Source organism: Maylandia zebra, linkage group LG1 (assembly GCF_041146795.1).
Source record: "Maylandia zebra isolate NMK-2024a linkage group LG1, Mzebra_GT3a, whole genome shotgun sequence".
In the NCBI taxonomy this organism is placed as follows: Eukaryota; Metazoa; Chordata; class Actinopteri; order Cichliformes; family Cichlidae; genus Maylandia; species Maylandia zebra.
The window spans coordinates 8,284,776-8,301,189 of NC_135167.1; the positions used below are offsets into that span (position 1 = coordinate 8,284,776).

The following is a 16,414-nucleotide window of genomic DNA, read 5'->3' on the forward strand; positions in this document are numbered from 1 at the left end:
TGGAGATTGGTTTCCAGTTGATCGATCTACCAACTTGGTTTTGAATGAAGTAACTCATGGATACATACAGTGTTGCCTTTAGCCAACTTTTTAATTTTCCTTTTGAGCCAGAATTTTGGCACAGCGATTCATGCCTCCCTCAGGAATAATTGTAATTACTTTGGTAATTACATAATTACCAAAGTAATTATGCTCATAATTCATCTACCACCGTAACTGAGTCAAAAAATGTATTTTCATTTAACTAGTTCTATGGTTGATAAACAAGTACATGCAAAACTAAAAACATTTCCATCATTCATGAGTTATTTAAGAAAAAATTAAATATGGCAGTTCTTCCTGACTGTACACAAAACAAATCAATGAAAAACAATTCAATGAAGTTGAGCAGAGCAGTTAATACTTAAATTAGTGATCATGAATGAAAAATGTAGTCTTTTTGGTAACTGATAGAAGTAAATTAGCATCGTGTGTGTAGGTGGGAGGAGAGAAAAGCGAAAAATGCAACAGTGAGGGAACTGTATACATTGCTGTGTAAACTTTTGTGTTGCATATAATTGTCACAGTTCATCCTGTGTGCAGATATTTTTAAGTAGAAAGATGAGACAATATAACAATGATTGTTTTTGTGATTCCGGCTTATTATCACTATTACTTATCTTTTATTACTTGTTATTTTTTATCTTATAGGATTTTAGAAAGAATTGTTTTTGTCCGTTGTTGAAAATTTTTGTTTATTTTTCATCAGGCGGGTAAGCCCAGGTTCAGGACCAGAGCGGCCATCTGGGGGAACAGAAATCAGACTCCAGACCAACAGCCGTCCAAACAGCCCACGAGACCCCAAGTAAGACAAAAATGCCACAATGATATATTTTACTTAAATATTTAAAGTGATCACAGGCACTGAAAAAAATCTCACATAATTTGACTCCTGCCCCCTTGAAACATCTATTAACAAAGTACTGTTTGTCACATTTAAATGCAGTGTTTTAGCAGCTGCTGTACCATTTTAACTTATTAACAGATGGCAGAATGGCCTAGACAGAACATGTAGGGATCATTCTGGTAATATATTCAGATACTGCAACAGCTGGTGTGTGAAACATACCTTAAAATATTATTTTACAGCACAGTTACCCCTTTATTTACTTCAGGCATGTTGCCTTTGGTTACTCCTCAGCTCTCTGAACTCTGGTAAGATGAGCAGATGCACATGTAGATGTCTGAAAACAGTTCTTTTCTTTCAAATATTTACAACATGACATTGCAAAAAGTTTAAATCAGTAGTGTGGACTCAGTATAATGTGGAAGTAATGCCCTTATATTCTTTCCTATCAAGACTGATACAAGTCTGGATGAATTATAAGTGGGAGGGTTGAGATGAATGTGTGCGCTGTGTTAAGGGCTATTATTACATGTTTCAAAGAGGGCCCTTTCTTCCTGCACCAGGATATGAAAATGGCCCTAAAGCAAAATCTTCAGTGCCAGTGGTTTTCTTTTACTGGTCTATTATAACTTTACTAACGTAGCTTAACAGGTCATAGTGATGCGAAGTCTGCCATAGTCTTATCAGCTAAGACTTGAATTACTTTGGCTTGTACTGTGTGACAAAATACAAAGGGAATTTACAAACCATGGCACCACTACTAACACGAAAGAGAAGCAACATGTATGAAAGGGTCAAGGGGTAAAAAATCAAAATGCTTGGAAATATGAGAATTAGGAAATTTAAAACTTGTTTTGTTCACCACTGGGTGGGTGTACAGAATGTTGTAATGCCTACACAGTGTGGTCCTGATTACCTCGAAGAGCTGTTGAAGTACTACACCCTGAAGAAAATTACAACATCCTCCCCCATAGAGTGCATGGATACATAATGTCATCTCTGGTTCTTTCTTTAAATACAGAGATAAATCACCCCTTTCCAATGAAAGGAACGAATGAAACAAATGTTGATGCCACTTTTAGCTTGATAGTATCATCGTGCTCCTAAAATTTATGGGACAATAGTTTGTATCATTGCCAAATTATGGCTGTTATGTAGGCTTGATTGTATTCATTTTTGTGAAATCTTAGATTTAATTAACCTCATTACCCCTGACAGATGCAATAAGGGTTGCATGGCAATAGAAGAGTTATTACCCAGAAATTCAGCAATTGAGTTGGGAAGAGATGGAAGGGGCTTTGTAGTGTTTATACATTGATGAAATTGAGAGATCCTGAACAGGTGTTTGTTTTTTTGAGGCACATAAATCAGTTAGATACCGGAACAATGGTGAGAAAAAGATTTAGTGGGCTATATGAGTGAAGGAAGAACTTAAGACGTTTTAAACCAGTGCAAGCTGTAGGAATACTTTACAGAAACAGGACTGTTCTGTGCAACACTAAGTACCCAGTAAGCCTGCATCTTAATAAATTGCATTCACTTTTTACAAGATGGAAATGATGGAGTGGCGTGTTAAAATAACAGCTCGGTTCAAAGTTTCATATGTGTCACTACCTCACAATATTTAGGCATTTGTACAAGCTGTTTCTGTGGTGGAATTCAGTTGTTAAGAGATGACAGATGTCCCTTTTAAAACCTCTTTTGGATTATGTTAAATAACGCTAATTAAATGAAATGTTGTTCCCTATAATTCCTTGAGCGAGCAGGAGCTGTATAATTGTGATAGATTCTTCACTCCGTCTTCCCCGCCTTGCTCTCTTCTTCTCTCAGCATGTGTACATGGGTTCATGTCATAAGGGGATTCAGGGCCACCTGGAGCCTTCAGCTGTGCTGAACAGTATGTGACAGTGCAGATTGTGTTGATGGCATGCTGCCAGGTGTTTAGAAGTTACTCTCATTCTTGATGTGACTTATCTACATACTACACTCCATCTCCTGCACTGTTCTTCAACTCCTTCTGATTTATAGCCTTTGGCATTCTTGCATCTTGGAGGCGTGGCATGTTCCTTAAATATATTAAACTGCCTTTCAGAGTCTGGCGTCTCCCCGTCTAGTTCCATGTTTTTGTCCATGTGTGCACTTGAAACACGACCCACTTGAATTTTACGGTTTTAAAACTTCTTTGCTACTACTTTATCTAACATATATGCTTGCAGTCAGTGAGATTTTGATTTAGAGATCTTGTCATCTGAAATAGTCATCTATCAATGTCCACACATGTTTTTAAAATAAAAATGTAAAAAAATGGATGCACTCCTTCTACTGCACTTGTTGCAAGAATTATTTGAACCCTTTGTACATGTTGGCATCCATGTTTGTAAGGTTGGTATATGTACTAATATAAAAAGCATAATTCTGACCTTTTGTACTGTTTTTGTACTGTTTTTATACAGTTGTGGAAAAAAAAACAATACAAAAAAACATTTGCACAGCAGTCTGTGCAGTCTTGTACAAAACTAAGAACATTCTTAGGAACTAGGAGGATAAGTTGCAAGAAGATACTACTAATCAAATGCATCTAATTAACTGATCATCAGCATGTGTGACCACCTTTATAAGTGTAGAGTTTGTGGCAGATTTCTGGTTTGTAGCATTCAAGTGCATGTTAACGGAATTCCACAGTTTTCCTAGTAGTGGCCTTCCTAGCAAGTATGAATGTTAAATGTTAAAGTTCATGACAGTACAATTATAAAAAGACTGAAAAATTGTGGCTTGTTTGAAAAGGTTACCAAGCAAAAATCTATTTTCTCTGAAAAGAACATAGCAGCCATAAGATTTCTGGAACAGTGTCTTTTTGACAAACATGAACAAAGTGGCGTTGTTTTGCCATACCGCACAACACCACATTTGGCAAAAAGTAAACACAATATCAGTACATTCACAGACCAGCTGTCATTCATAGTAGTGCAGATTTGTGTTCCTTTTACAGCTGCAAAACATGGGTACCATGTAGCCACTGAGTCAACTATGAACTCCTCTGTATGCCAGTGTATTTTATGTGAGGCCATGTCACAGCATCAAATGTACAACAGAATGGCTGAAAAGGAAACAATCAAGGTATTTGAATGGCCAAGTCAATGTCCAGGCTTGAAGGTTGTTCTGCAAGCTATTACATGATGGGGTGTTCCTAGTTTTTCACATGACTGAATACGATGTAATCGCTGTACTTAAGAAAATGCTTTTTAAACTTTCAGGGTTTTTCTTTTGAGTGTAAGTTCAATTTTTGGCCACTGGGGAAAAAATGACAGAAAGGCTGACTGTTACACATATCAGTTTCTTTAATACATCTGTGGAATCCCCCACACCATGACCGTCCCTTGACATTTGACTAACAAGCCACAGAGTGAGTGGTGGATCACATTCGCTATGTTGGAGTAATATGTCTAGGTAAAAACATAATGATTGAGGGGGACACTCCTCATCAGTGAGTGGTGCATTGTGAGAGGTTCAGGTTGTATTACATGATTAATTTAGTTCAGCCTGGAACAGTATAGCTTGAAAATGTTACTTCCAACTGCAAGAATTTATATATATATATATATATATATATATATATATATATATATATATATATATATATATATATATATTTCCGGCCTGAAATGACACAGTGCCTGATTTGTTGTGATTACTGGAAAGCATAATTTGAAGCAAGTGAGCTTATTTTTAACACTAATTAAACTGTGTTTAACTCACAGAAGTCTTATGTAGACTACTGTATTTATTTACGACTGTACATTAACACAAAAATAAATCCATCACCAAGATCAATCCATCACCTGATGAGAAGCACATTGTCAGTCAGTTGTGTCACTTATTCCCCTAGCAGGCTGAACATGTTATATTGATAACTATAAGGTTTCACTATGACACTCTGATAATCTTATATAATCATTCTCACTGTCTTCACTTTTTAATATAATTAGTGGAACATGTAGTAGTTCTGTCTCATTTTTTTCATCTTATTTGTGTGGCTACACAGTTAATTAATCAGCATATGAATTCTGTAAGTATGAAATTTGTAGACAACACATGGACTTTATGATTTTAATTTCTTCCAATTTGCTTACTGTTTATTAGTTTTAACAGCTTTTAGACCAGTGGTTAATAGATTGAGACAACAAACTGCAGATTCACAAAAAAATAAAATACTAATACCAATATTTCTGTCCAAAGAGTAAACACGTTACAGATTTTGAAAGTATGAAATTACACACTAATACACACAAAAATGTGTTTGCATTTCCTTTACTTGGTCAAGCTTGTCAATCTAGTTGAGACACAACACTTCCTGTAGCAAACTGCTCATTTTAAAAAGGCATGTTACTGATTTAGTTCAATTATTCATTGACAGTACTTGTTTGGTTTTTAAAAATCTATGGCAACCTTTTTTCAACCTAGGAGAGGAAACTGCACCTACCCGGGGCTATAGAAAAAGCTTTTGTTTGAGGGCCACTCTCCAAAAATGGTGACTTTTTAAACAAGCCGTATATATGAGACAGCCTCACAGAGGTGGGACCAAGTCATTGTTTTGCAAGTCTCAAGTCAAGTCTCAAGTAATGTCAGGCAAGTCAGAGTCGAGTCTCAAGTCACTGGTGTAAAAGTCCGAGTCAAGTCACAAGTCTGAAATTTTGAAATTTCAAGTCCTTTCGAGTCTTAAAAAAAAAAAAAACGAAAAAATAATGTTGCAGTTATGCTAAATGTAAATATTAGACCATGTAATTTTTAAATCTGTGTTTTTCTCAACACATGACAAAATAGTGAACTTAGAAAATATACACAAATTGTGAAATTGCACCTCTTTAAAATGCAGCTCAATTAAACCTAGCTCCAAGAATAATTTTCACCGACAGTTCTGAGATAAGCTGCATGTTATTCTTGGATGCGGTTGTAGGACCAGCTTTAAAATCGCATGACAAAAATATCATACACATTAAAAAAAACTGTATCACCAACGTAGCCTGGACAACATTTGCTAGTTAGATGAAGTCAGCTATCTCATCGTAGCATATTTATATGCATATTTATAATCATACGGTTCTTGGAGTGAGTGCATACACTCATGAAGTTTAGTAACTTCAGGTCACTGCAACAAGCCCAGGTACAGTTTACCGACGGATGGGTACAGGACCTTGAAATGCACCGTGTAGAACGAAAGACCATCGTACGTATCATAAGTTTACCAGTCTCACAAATCGTCTTCATAAATACACATTCCTTAACCGTTTATTAATAGGACCTTTGAGCTCAACGGTAATTAATTAGTAGTGGAAATAATTTCTGGTACCCATCACAGAAATGTAGCAGTGACAATAATACTGTATGCTGTAATCGTACTGGGCAATTAGTGATACAAAACAACTGTTTTATCCTGTGAATAAAAGTATATGTTTTTGTCAATGTACCATAATAACAGAAGCGAAACGCAATATCGTGTCAGGACAATTCACTATTTATGCACAATAAATAAAGGAGCATAGCGCGACAATTTCTGTTCAGCGCCAGACTTGCTTGTAACCTATATCACCAATTATGTTAAGAAAAATGACGTATTAACTACTAAAAAACAGTGACCTTCGTGTAAATGCTTGGAGCCAGTGTTGGGAAGGTTACTTTTAAAATGTATTCCATTACAGAATACAGAATACATGCCCCAAAATGTATTCTGTAACGTATTCCGTTACGTTACTCAATGACAGTAACGTATTCTGAATACTTTGGATTACTTAATATATTATCATGCTTTTTACAACAACGTGAATGTACTATTGCTGTGTGATTTATTATTATTACTGAAGGTCCGCGACTCCGAACTGTAGTAAAGGGACCTCTGACTAATGCGGCGGGGTCCCTGTCGGCTTGTAGCCGAAAACTAGCTTTACTTTGTTGTCTGGGTCAACTTTTCTTGCGAGAGACAGAGAGAGGCGTTGAAAGGCTGCTCCAACAGAACTTATTGTTTTCGGAGGAAAACACGAACACGGTGTACAGTCGAGTCTTAATAGCTTACTTACAACTGGGCTCGTCAGGCACTCTTCTTGGCTGAAGTGGTTATTATTATATTTACATTCTTCCAGCTCCCGTTTTTCCTCGATGACAACTCGTACCTTTCCACTCCCCTTTTTCTCCCTCCTCGCGCTCACAGACCCATAACGTGTATGGCAGTCCATTCTCCCTGCAACACGGACTACACTGCCCATGATGCTACATTCTTTAGAGCTATGCTTGTAGCATTCTGCCTGTTAGCTTAGCACAACAACAACGACAACAACAACGAAAAGGCGCTCTCTCACCCAGGAAACACACAGTCGCAGAGAGAGAGAGCGTCGCCCTGTAACCATGGCAACCGTAACGCTGCCGCCTGGAACAACAGAACGTAGCTGTCAAACAAAACCCAAACAGTCCTGACCCGCGACAATATGAAACAGGAAAGTACCGCAGTGTAATCCATTTATTTCAACAAAGTAACTGTATTCTGAATACCACCTTTTTAAACGGTAACTGTAACGGAATACAGTTACTCATATTTTGTATTTTAAATACGTAACGGCGGTACATGTATTCCGTTACTCCCCAACACTGCTTGGAGCAGACTAACCTGTGAGCTGGAGTGTTCTGGGACGTTATATTTGATCTTTGAATGGCTGCAATCCAGGCCATCCGTCGCGTCCTTGTTACTTCGGAAACATGGCTTGAACAATTTCTCTTCAACGACGTAATCCGATAACAACCGATCTCTTTACCCGTCGGCTTCCCGTGGCTGTCATGCGACCGGCTATTGCAGTTAATAATACAGCGGCTTCTTGACATTTTTGTGTTTCTTTTTATCGCTGTATAACTGATTTTAATTGAAAGCCTGCGTGCGCTAGTACCGCTTGCCACGAGTTCCCAGAATCCTTTGCGGTTCTACCCGTGAATGACGTCACATTTTCAATCTCTATATAATATGCATGTTAAATTTTATATTTGGGGTAAAATATCAAGTCTTTTCAAGTAAACCGGTTCAAGTCCAATTCAAGTCCCAAGTCATTGGTGTAAAAGTCCAAGTCAAGTCACAAGTCTTAGAACATTTTTTCAAGTCAAGTCTAAAGTCATAAAATTAATGACTCGAGTCTGACTCAAGTCCAAGTCATGTGACTCGAGTCCACACCTCTGCAGCCTCATTATGGAAAACTAAATATACTCTTTTTGTTCACATTATATTTTGTGCCCCTGACTATCTATTTAAAACCTATCTAAGGTCACAACTCAAACTCACACTTTCTAAAGTTTGGTCTCTGTGTAATCTTGGATTAGACTTCAGTAATCAAGGGATTAATCTTAAAAGTACTTTGGCTTTCTGTTGCATTTTGTCAAGAGGATATGAAACATGAATAGGGGTGATTTGTCTATTGGCGGCCTGAAGTCAGGATGATCACTGTTGAAGGGTGGAGCCAGTAGCCATCTGATGCCCTGCTATGCTGAAAAGTCCCTTGAGTGTCAGCAGACCCAGACGGAGATTATGTCTCCTTGAGACTCGCCAAGATTCTCTACTCTCACGACTCTCTTATCAGAGAAGGGCACTTCAACTGTTGTCTAGGAGTATAGAAAGTAATTGGGCAGCACAAACAGGACATTGACTAGACCAGTGAGTGTTCTCTTGTGTTCCACTTCTCTTAGCAACAATGCCTGAATTTTCAAGCAAATGTAGCATACACTTTTTTCATGAAGACATTCTTCAAGTTTCACAAAAAAAACCCCACAATTTGCGCATTTAGTATCAGAAAATTAACTTAAGGAGTGTTTTCGTGTGTGTTTGTATGTAATTTGCAGGCTTGTGGAGGCAGGGAGTGGCAGTGTTCAAAGCTTGTCCTTGTCTGACAGTCACCTGGCAGAGCTGGATGGAGACACCCTGCGTTTATTTGGACTTGGAGCCCTGGAGGCCCTGGAGAGGGGCTGGGGTGTTCAGACTGCTGGTGCTGTCACTGTAATAACCTTCCGCTACATCAACTTTGATGCCATAGTACCAACACTGCCACGAATAAGAGTCAAGTTCCCAAATCTGTCGGTGAGGCCATGTTATATTATTAGCTGTGCAGCTGTGATGACTTAATTAATTAATTAATCAGGAAGGAATACGGAAGGAAGGAAGGAAGGAATACGCTCAATGCATTTTTTATTTACCTTACTCACCAAAGTTCCATGACATGACACCAAAAGACGGTCTTGGCTAGTGGCTATTTGCCAGATCATAGTACATAGTTATTGTCCCTGAACCTTTAGTTAATTTCTCTTATTACGTAATGTATCTTGTAGAGCGCCACATTAACCCAATATACAATAGACAAATAAATTTAATAGTCAGTGGTAGGGCTCATAATTTATACTTATAGCTGCCTCACAGGTATATTGTTGAGGCAGTGTAAATTAAGGCAGTATAAAAAAATCACATCATTTAATATTTTAATATATTGTATATATCTTTTAAACCCTTTTTGCCAAAGGCCAATCTTTTAAGTCCTAGTTGAATTTAGTGAGTTATTGATATAAACAACTACTTATTGCTTTAACACGTACCAACTTTTGTTTCTTTTCGGTAGCATATGATATTCCTGGAAACCAACATCAGCCGTCTGCCGCAGCTGGCAGCCCTGGCTCAGGTGAGGCGCCTAGACCAGCTGACCATACACCCAGACGGCAACCCAGTGGTCAGTTTGACTCTTTGGCGCTCCTTTGTCATCTATCGTCTTCACCACTTCAACCTGCAGAGGATAAATGGCCAGGAGGTGAGGATTAGCTTGGTCTGTTAACACATTCCTGGTGCTTATAGATAGTGAGATATTTTGGCAAAAGCCCCCTGACAACATGGTCCATGGAATCCCTCGGACACATGCATCCCTCCACCATGATAAGGTGGAGATTCACAGAGGGGCAATTAATTAATTAAAACATGTCAAACCATTAATTTACTGTTGCCAGCCCTAAATGAATTCAATTCAATTCAATTCAATTTTATTTATATAGCACCAAATCACAACAAAAGTCGCCTCAAGGTGCTTCATAGATACAATTATAAATTATAGGTCTGTGTCTCCTGGAATGCTGTACCTGAGGATATTGCCTCTACATTAGATCCCATTTTAGACTTGATTTGATAAATGACCTTTATCAAAGGTCTTGTCTCTGTGTTAGCTGCCACTTTCATGTCTTATCCTATCTTGCATCTGTTAAATGGTATCAAACCTTTTTGCTAAGCCGAAGCCATGAATAAAGTTGTAAATCTTCATTTCGTATTGGGAAATACATGAAAAAGCTTGTCACTGAAATATATTGTGCTGTGTGTATGTATGTGCTTTGTGTATTCACCTTAGGTGACCATGAACGACGTTATCGCTGCAGAACGTGTATTTGGAACACTGGGCCATATAGCAGCCACCGAAACTCCACGTTGCCGGCTCCTTCTGCTGCTTGAGGAGTCCAGGTGAGAACTTGATTCCAGATGTTTAACCATAACATAGCATTAACTACAGATTAATGGCAGGTGTGTGCTGTGTCTTGGACCATGTAGATTGTTTGTTTAAGTATGTCAAAAATGTGTGGATCCTTAAATGTGTGTCAGATGTAGGCTTCTGTACATGTGTGTACATGCCTGTGCATAGCGTTTTGTGGGTATATGAGTGTGAGTAACAGTGAGACAGAGCCTGGCACTGAGGAGCCAGGGGAATTAGACTATGTGTCTCAGGATAAGGGTGGGTACTTGGCATTTAGACACAAACATTCCTTTCTCTCCCCAGCCAAAAAACTCTTGAGGTCTGTCTCTCAGGGTCAATTAAAAAACATCCCAACAAGGAAAAGAAATCTGCTTGTCACGCACAAGACTACTTTGGCCAGATTTCTTGTAAAGACATTTTTTGAACTCAGTGATATCTACCTGGATAATAAATAAATTAAGGATTATATACTTCCCAGATAATTGAATACCTCTTGCCTGTAACAGGTTTTACCCCATGTTGGCATCAGAACTGCCTTAATTTTTGATTGCACAGATCACAAAGGAAACATTCCTCATAGATTTTAGTTATATTGACAGGAAACATTTATTGAAAAAGATTGAAAAAAAAAAAGATTGAAAAAGATTGAAAATCTCTACTGGATCTGGTTCTACTGGATTGAGATCTGGTGACTGTGTAAGTTATTTGAGTACAGTGAGCTCATTGTCATCTTCAAGAAACCAGTTTGACACGATTTGAGCTTTGTGACACTATCCTGCTGGAAACAGCCATCAGGAGATGGGCACACTAATGCACGTTGAATAAAATGTAAACAAATTTATTTTAAACAACCTAGAACTCAATTTCAACTGCCTTTGTATCCTTTGTATCTCACCTCTGCTTCATGGAGTCTGTTATGAATATATAACACACAACAGCCCAAGGCCAAAGATTAATTTCATATCAGTGCAGAAATCTTACTCACTGTTATCCGCATGCAGGATCTTGAATAATTTGTATCCATCTGACTCACTTATTTTAAAAAAAATCTGAAAACTGCTGTAGATTGTTTCTCACATAAAATGTGGTTTTAGTTTCCCAGCATGAATAATAATAAAAAAGAAATTACTGGAAACAGGGATTATGAGTGAGCAAACAGTATTAAAAGATGGTAAATTAATGCTGAGCTCTTGTTATGCCTATTTTGTTTAGAAGAGTTACCTTAAACACTAGTGAGGAATTAAGTTCCTGCATGGTCAGTAAGTTTAGGCATTCTGCGCATTTCAGGATTTGTCCCCACTGGGATTCTGTCACTGCAGCGTCTCCTCGATGCAGAGTTATGGATGGCTGCATAACTCTGCATCAGTGCCTTTATCAGTAAGATGTTTTGATGGGTTTCTTTGCAAAATGATTTTAAAAGTTATGGACTGATTTGACCTGCAAGATATGGCAAAAAAATCATGTGCATCACATTTTGCAAAAAATAAATAGCTAATAGAAATACTAAAAATTATTGTACATAATTTTTTATGTAGTCAGATATGCCTCTGGATCCAGGGACTCAATTCATGCAGCATTTGTAGCCGTGGCAAAGGTATGCATTCAGACTGCGTTTATCTGTGCGCCACAGGCGTTCTAGTAAAAAAACCCAAAAAACCCACATCATCCTACACTATGGAATTTATGATCTCATTATAATAAACACTTTCAGTTTATCACACTTTGTTTTGCATCATAAGGAGCTGACACTGGAAACACATGTGATGCTGTTTATATTGCATATATTAGCTATCTGATTTTTCTGTGCACACGAGCTCCTCTAAAATTTGGCATTGAGTCAGTCTATAGTCATCGCTTACTTATCTAATCATTTAATTGCCTTAATTTCATACAAAATCTGTGCTTCTTGTCTTTCCTGTAATAGATGTGAATAGTCCTTTAATGGACCAGAACAGAGATTGCTATCACCAATCAATAATATATATTTTTTTCATTTATAAAATCATTTATAAAATGCTAATGTCCTCTCTCTGTCCCTTGCTTCTCCTTCTCATATAACATGTGTTATACCTGCATTAAGCATATTTCATACTTCCTCTCAGTATAAAGTTACATGTGCAAGATTCAGTAGTGTGTATTCTCTGCTTTCAACAACTGTTCATTTTCACTCATTTGTAGTGTGTGACAGTTGTATTTGTGTTTGTATGCGTTTATAATGGTTGTAATATCCTCGTGGCCATTTCTTGAAAAAGAGAGTTATAATGTCATTTATCTGGATAAGTAATAAAGATAATAGAATATCGTAATAAAGTATAGAGTATAGTAATATAAAGTATAAAATATAGTAATAAAGAACTGATGCACTGTGAACAAGCTGAGAGAGAGAATGGCCCATTTATTGATCTATCTACCTTTAATCAGTTAGGTTAAGTTAAGTTACCTCCCCCACCCACACCTGTCAGGGTTCTTTAACTTCAGTCTGAGTGGTGAAGACATCAAAGGGAAACTAATGCTGTAACTGGGCATGCTTGCTATATTGCTTAAGGTCTCTGATGGACAAAATACAACTAAATTCCTCAGCATTAAACAGATGCCATCTGCATTGTGTTTGTAAAATTCAGGCTGAAACTGTGGGATCATATATCAAACCCAAGGTGTTGTTTCAAGTTTTTTTTTTTGAATTTTTTATCAGATCTAACTTCCACGTATCTGTATTATTGTGTTAGTCATTATAATGTGTGAATGACACACACTGATGTGTTTTGGCATACACATGCATTCACACACTCTACAAACTGTCTTATCTTAAAAGGAATGTTTGCCTCCAGCTTCCTCTGAAAAGACAGTTTCAGCATCCTGGCACTGACCTGTGGTACATGTTGGTGCAGTAGTGTATCACATGACATTTACTTTTGATAGACAGCAACATTTGATGTAGTTTATGTTAGAGCGCTGTACTGCTTTAATAAGTGTATTGTACTTCTCTGTGTTAAAGACATTAAAATATTCATGGAAATAGTTCAAAAAGACTATTAACATTTTACATATTGTTTGCCTGTTTTCTTGGATTTAATCCATTATGGTGTTTTTTTGTTCAAAGTATCTGAGTGTTACTGACCTTTCTGAACTGTCAGTGTTTGTTTAAATGCTGTCATTTCTGACGACTTCTTAAGTGAGCCCTTTCCCTTATTTCTCAAGAAACTGTTTTCACAGTATTAAGTTGAGATAGTGCCATTTGATGGATACAAAAACATGCCTTTATTATAGTGGTGCCACTCACTTGCAGCCACTGTTTCTCCCCAGGTGTCTTTGTGTTTTTTCAGTCTATATCTGACTTACTCTTCTTTCTTGTCTTTCTTCACCCTGAAGGAAGCGGCAGTTGCAGTTCCTGTTGGAGGGGCGTGGCCGGCGGGCAGGACTCAGTCCAGAGGAGCTGCGTGATAATGGGAAACTCCTGGGAGAAGGCCTGAGCAGAGCGTTGTTTAACTATCCAAGCAGAGACTGCAGTGCAGAGAGCCCTGAGGTTAGTTCTTATTTATAGTGCTGACTGTACTTCATCTTCAAAAGAAGGTTAAGAGAAAATACAAACAATGACTTGAACAGGAGTCAGCTTCTGGTGTCATTCATACAAATAACACACAGGTCATTAATGCACCATCGAACAGGAATCAGTATTTGAGTTGTTGTTATATTTTGTCAGTTTGTGAGACTACAGGTTAGAGATGGCACGATACCACTTTTTTATGTCCGATACCGATATCATAAATTTGGATATCTGCCGATACCGATATGAATCCGATATAGTGTTTTTTAATCAACAAAACTGTTTTTTAAAATATCTTGCTGCATTTTGTATAAGTTCATACTCAAGTTTAAAACAACAACTACACTAAAGCTATTCTGTTATACCTGTATACAAAAAAAATATTTCATAGTTCAGCAATACTGATCAATCTAATAAACTTAGACCTACACCATCCTCCCTATTCTGGTATTTTAAAGAGTACTTAGCGTAAATATATGGCAACCTAACTAATAGGGTTCCAACTCCCAGCAACAACAAAAATAAATAAATAAAAAATAGGGAACCACCCCTCACGCTCCACCTCATGATGCTTAATCGACGTAATCAACCTTAATTTGATGCAGTGTGAAAAAAAATGCACAGAAATCAATTCTTTTTCAAGAAATATTAAATAGATTCAACATCTTTCTTCAACAAAATTGCAGACTGCACAGATGGTACCTTCCCAAAGTAAAAAGTACTATAGCTTACTAGGGTATATATATTAGACTTAATAGTCACTATGTACAGTAATTGACTTCTATTCATTTTACATCAAATTAAAACTTTGGGTGTCAGATAATTATTTATTAAAAGCTAGACATTTTAAATGAGAATAAGAAAGAAAAGTATGTCTTTGTGCCCCCTTTTCCCAGTTAATGCCCTATCGGCCCCCCTGGCTAAACTTTGCTAGATCCGCCCCTGCACAGTTACCAGCCGTCAGCTACGTAGAAAAAGATCCTGGAGTAGAAAGTAAGATTAAATAAATTGTAACAACAGCTTATCAAGCTTAAACGTGCTGCTGTTGTTCAGCCGCTGGTTTCCTCTTTCTGGTGCAAAGTGGACCAAAAACAAACAAGAGAGACAGACTCGCGACAGAAAAGCCGATCAGCTGATCATTTAAGCAGTTTCACGATTGAAGTAGCAGCCGGAGAGCGAGAGGCAGTCGCTCGTTAAGCTTAACGTGGGAATGCTTTACAAACATTCAGAGATGGACTTACACACGTGCTTTACTTCTCTCGGGGATAACTTTGTCGGAGATGAAATGCCAGGTTGCTAGCGAAGCTCCAAATGCTATCCAGACCACCGACAGGTCCCGCATGCCACAGCCGCTCTATCACGTGACGCATACTGCTCCGACTGCTAACGTTCTGAGGTGAGTTACGGTGTGTTGCAAGTTTTGTGAGGTGCTTTCGTGATATTTAATGGATCGGATTACATTTTTTATTTTTCTCCGATATCCGATCCAGTAATTTAGGTCAGTATCGGACCGATACCGATACGTAATATCGGATCGGTCCATCTCTACTACAGGTGTCAACACTGCAAGAAAAGTCTAGTCCCAAAGGACTGACAGAATCAGTCCTTTCTAATTCATGCAGGACTACTGTACTGTGAAACTTGTATCTTGATCTGCAGTCATTTATATTCAGAGAACAAAGCAGGCCTCTGTTGCAACAGTTATGGCATTGATTAAGTCAGATAAAGCAGGAGTGAGCAGTATGGGTGAGATGGACTGAAAGTTGGTTTTCAACTATTATAGCAATAAAAGATATTGTGCATGCTGTTTTATCATCATCATTGCTAAAGGTTTCACTAACAAGTGCAACTAATACCACCAGTGTTGCTTTGCAGAAACTTTGCATTGGATGGCATAGCTTATAAAACACACATTATAAGCCGAAGAAAAAACAGCAATTTCTGAAATCTTAAAATTACTTTCCTCAACCAGATACAGTTAACATGGTTCCACTTGGGATTACTTAATATTACTCAAATTTCTATTTTCTCTTAAATTCAGCAACAATAAATACAGTGAACTTGGGATAACAGCACATTGGAGAAGCCTAAGCCTCTAGCTACTGTAGCCTCTTAGTAACTGGCACTTGCACTAATGCAGTTTCATCCTGCTTTATTTGGGTGCAATTTAACCTCCTTTTACTGAGGAAAGAGTGGAGCATCTGACATGTTTGTGCAGATCAGGCACCAGTACCTGTTTTGGCATGACAGTACTCTTGCTTTTCTGCCCCATGTTCAGGTCACCTCTTTCACCTCTCTTTTAAAGTTAGATAAAGGCTTTTTACCCAATTTCATTATAACATCAACACCAGCATTGACTTTATAATTTAGTTGTATGTTTAACAAAAGCGTACTGCGATATGTAAGACCTCTGTTTCCACTAATCTAAGACACTCCTATCATTTCTGTTTGAAAAAC

The 16,414-nt window shown here is 37.7% G+C and overlaps 1 protein-coding gene across 3 annotated transcripts in view; it reads left to right on the top strand.

Moving 5' to 3' along the window:
- lrrc49 (leucine rich repeat containing 49) overlaps positions 1-16,414 on the top strand; it is a 35,613-nt gene that overhangs the window by 17,117 nt on the left and 2,082 nt on the right. For 2 of the 3 annotated variants that reach the window (XM_023152510.2, XM_004539720.2), the window contains exons 14-18: positions 749-844; positions 8,756-8,990; positions 9,523-9,708; positions 10,294-10,403; positions 13,783-13,936. In XM_023152510.2, the coding sequence (XP_023008278.2) occupies positions 749-844; positions 8,756-8,990; positions 9,523-9,708; positions 10,294-10,403; positions 13,783-13,936 (781 nt within the window). The remainder of the gene's footprint in view (positions 1-748; positions 845-8,755; positions 8,991-9,522; positions 9,709-10,293; positions 10,404-13,782; positions 13,937-16,414) is intronic. The other variant, XM_076874701.1, reaches the window with a different exon arrangement.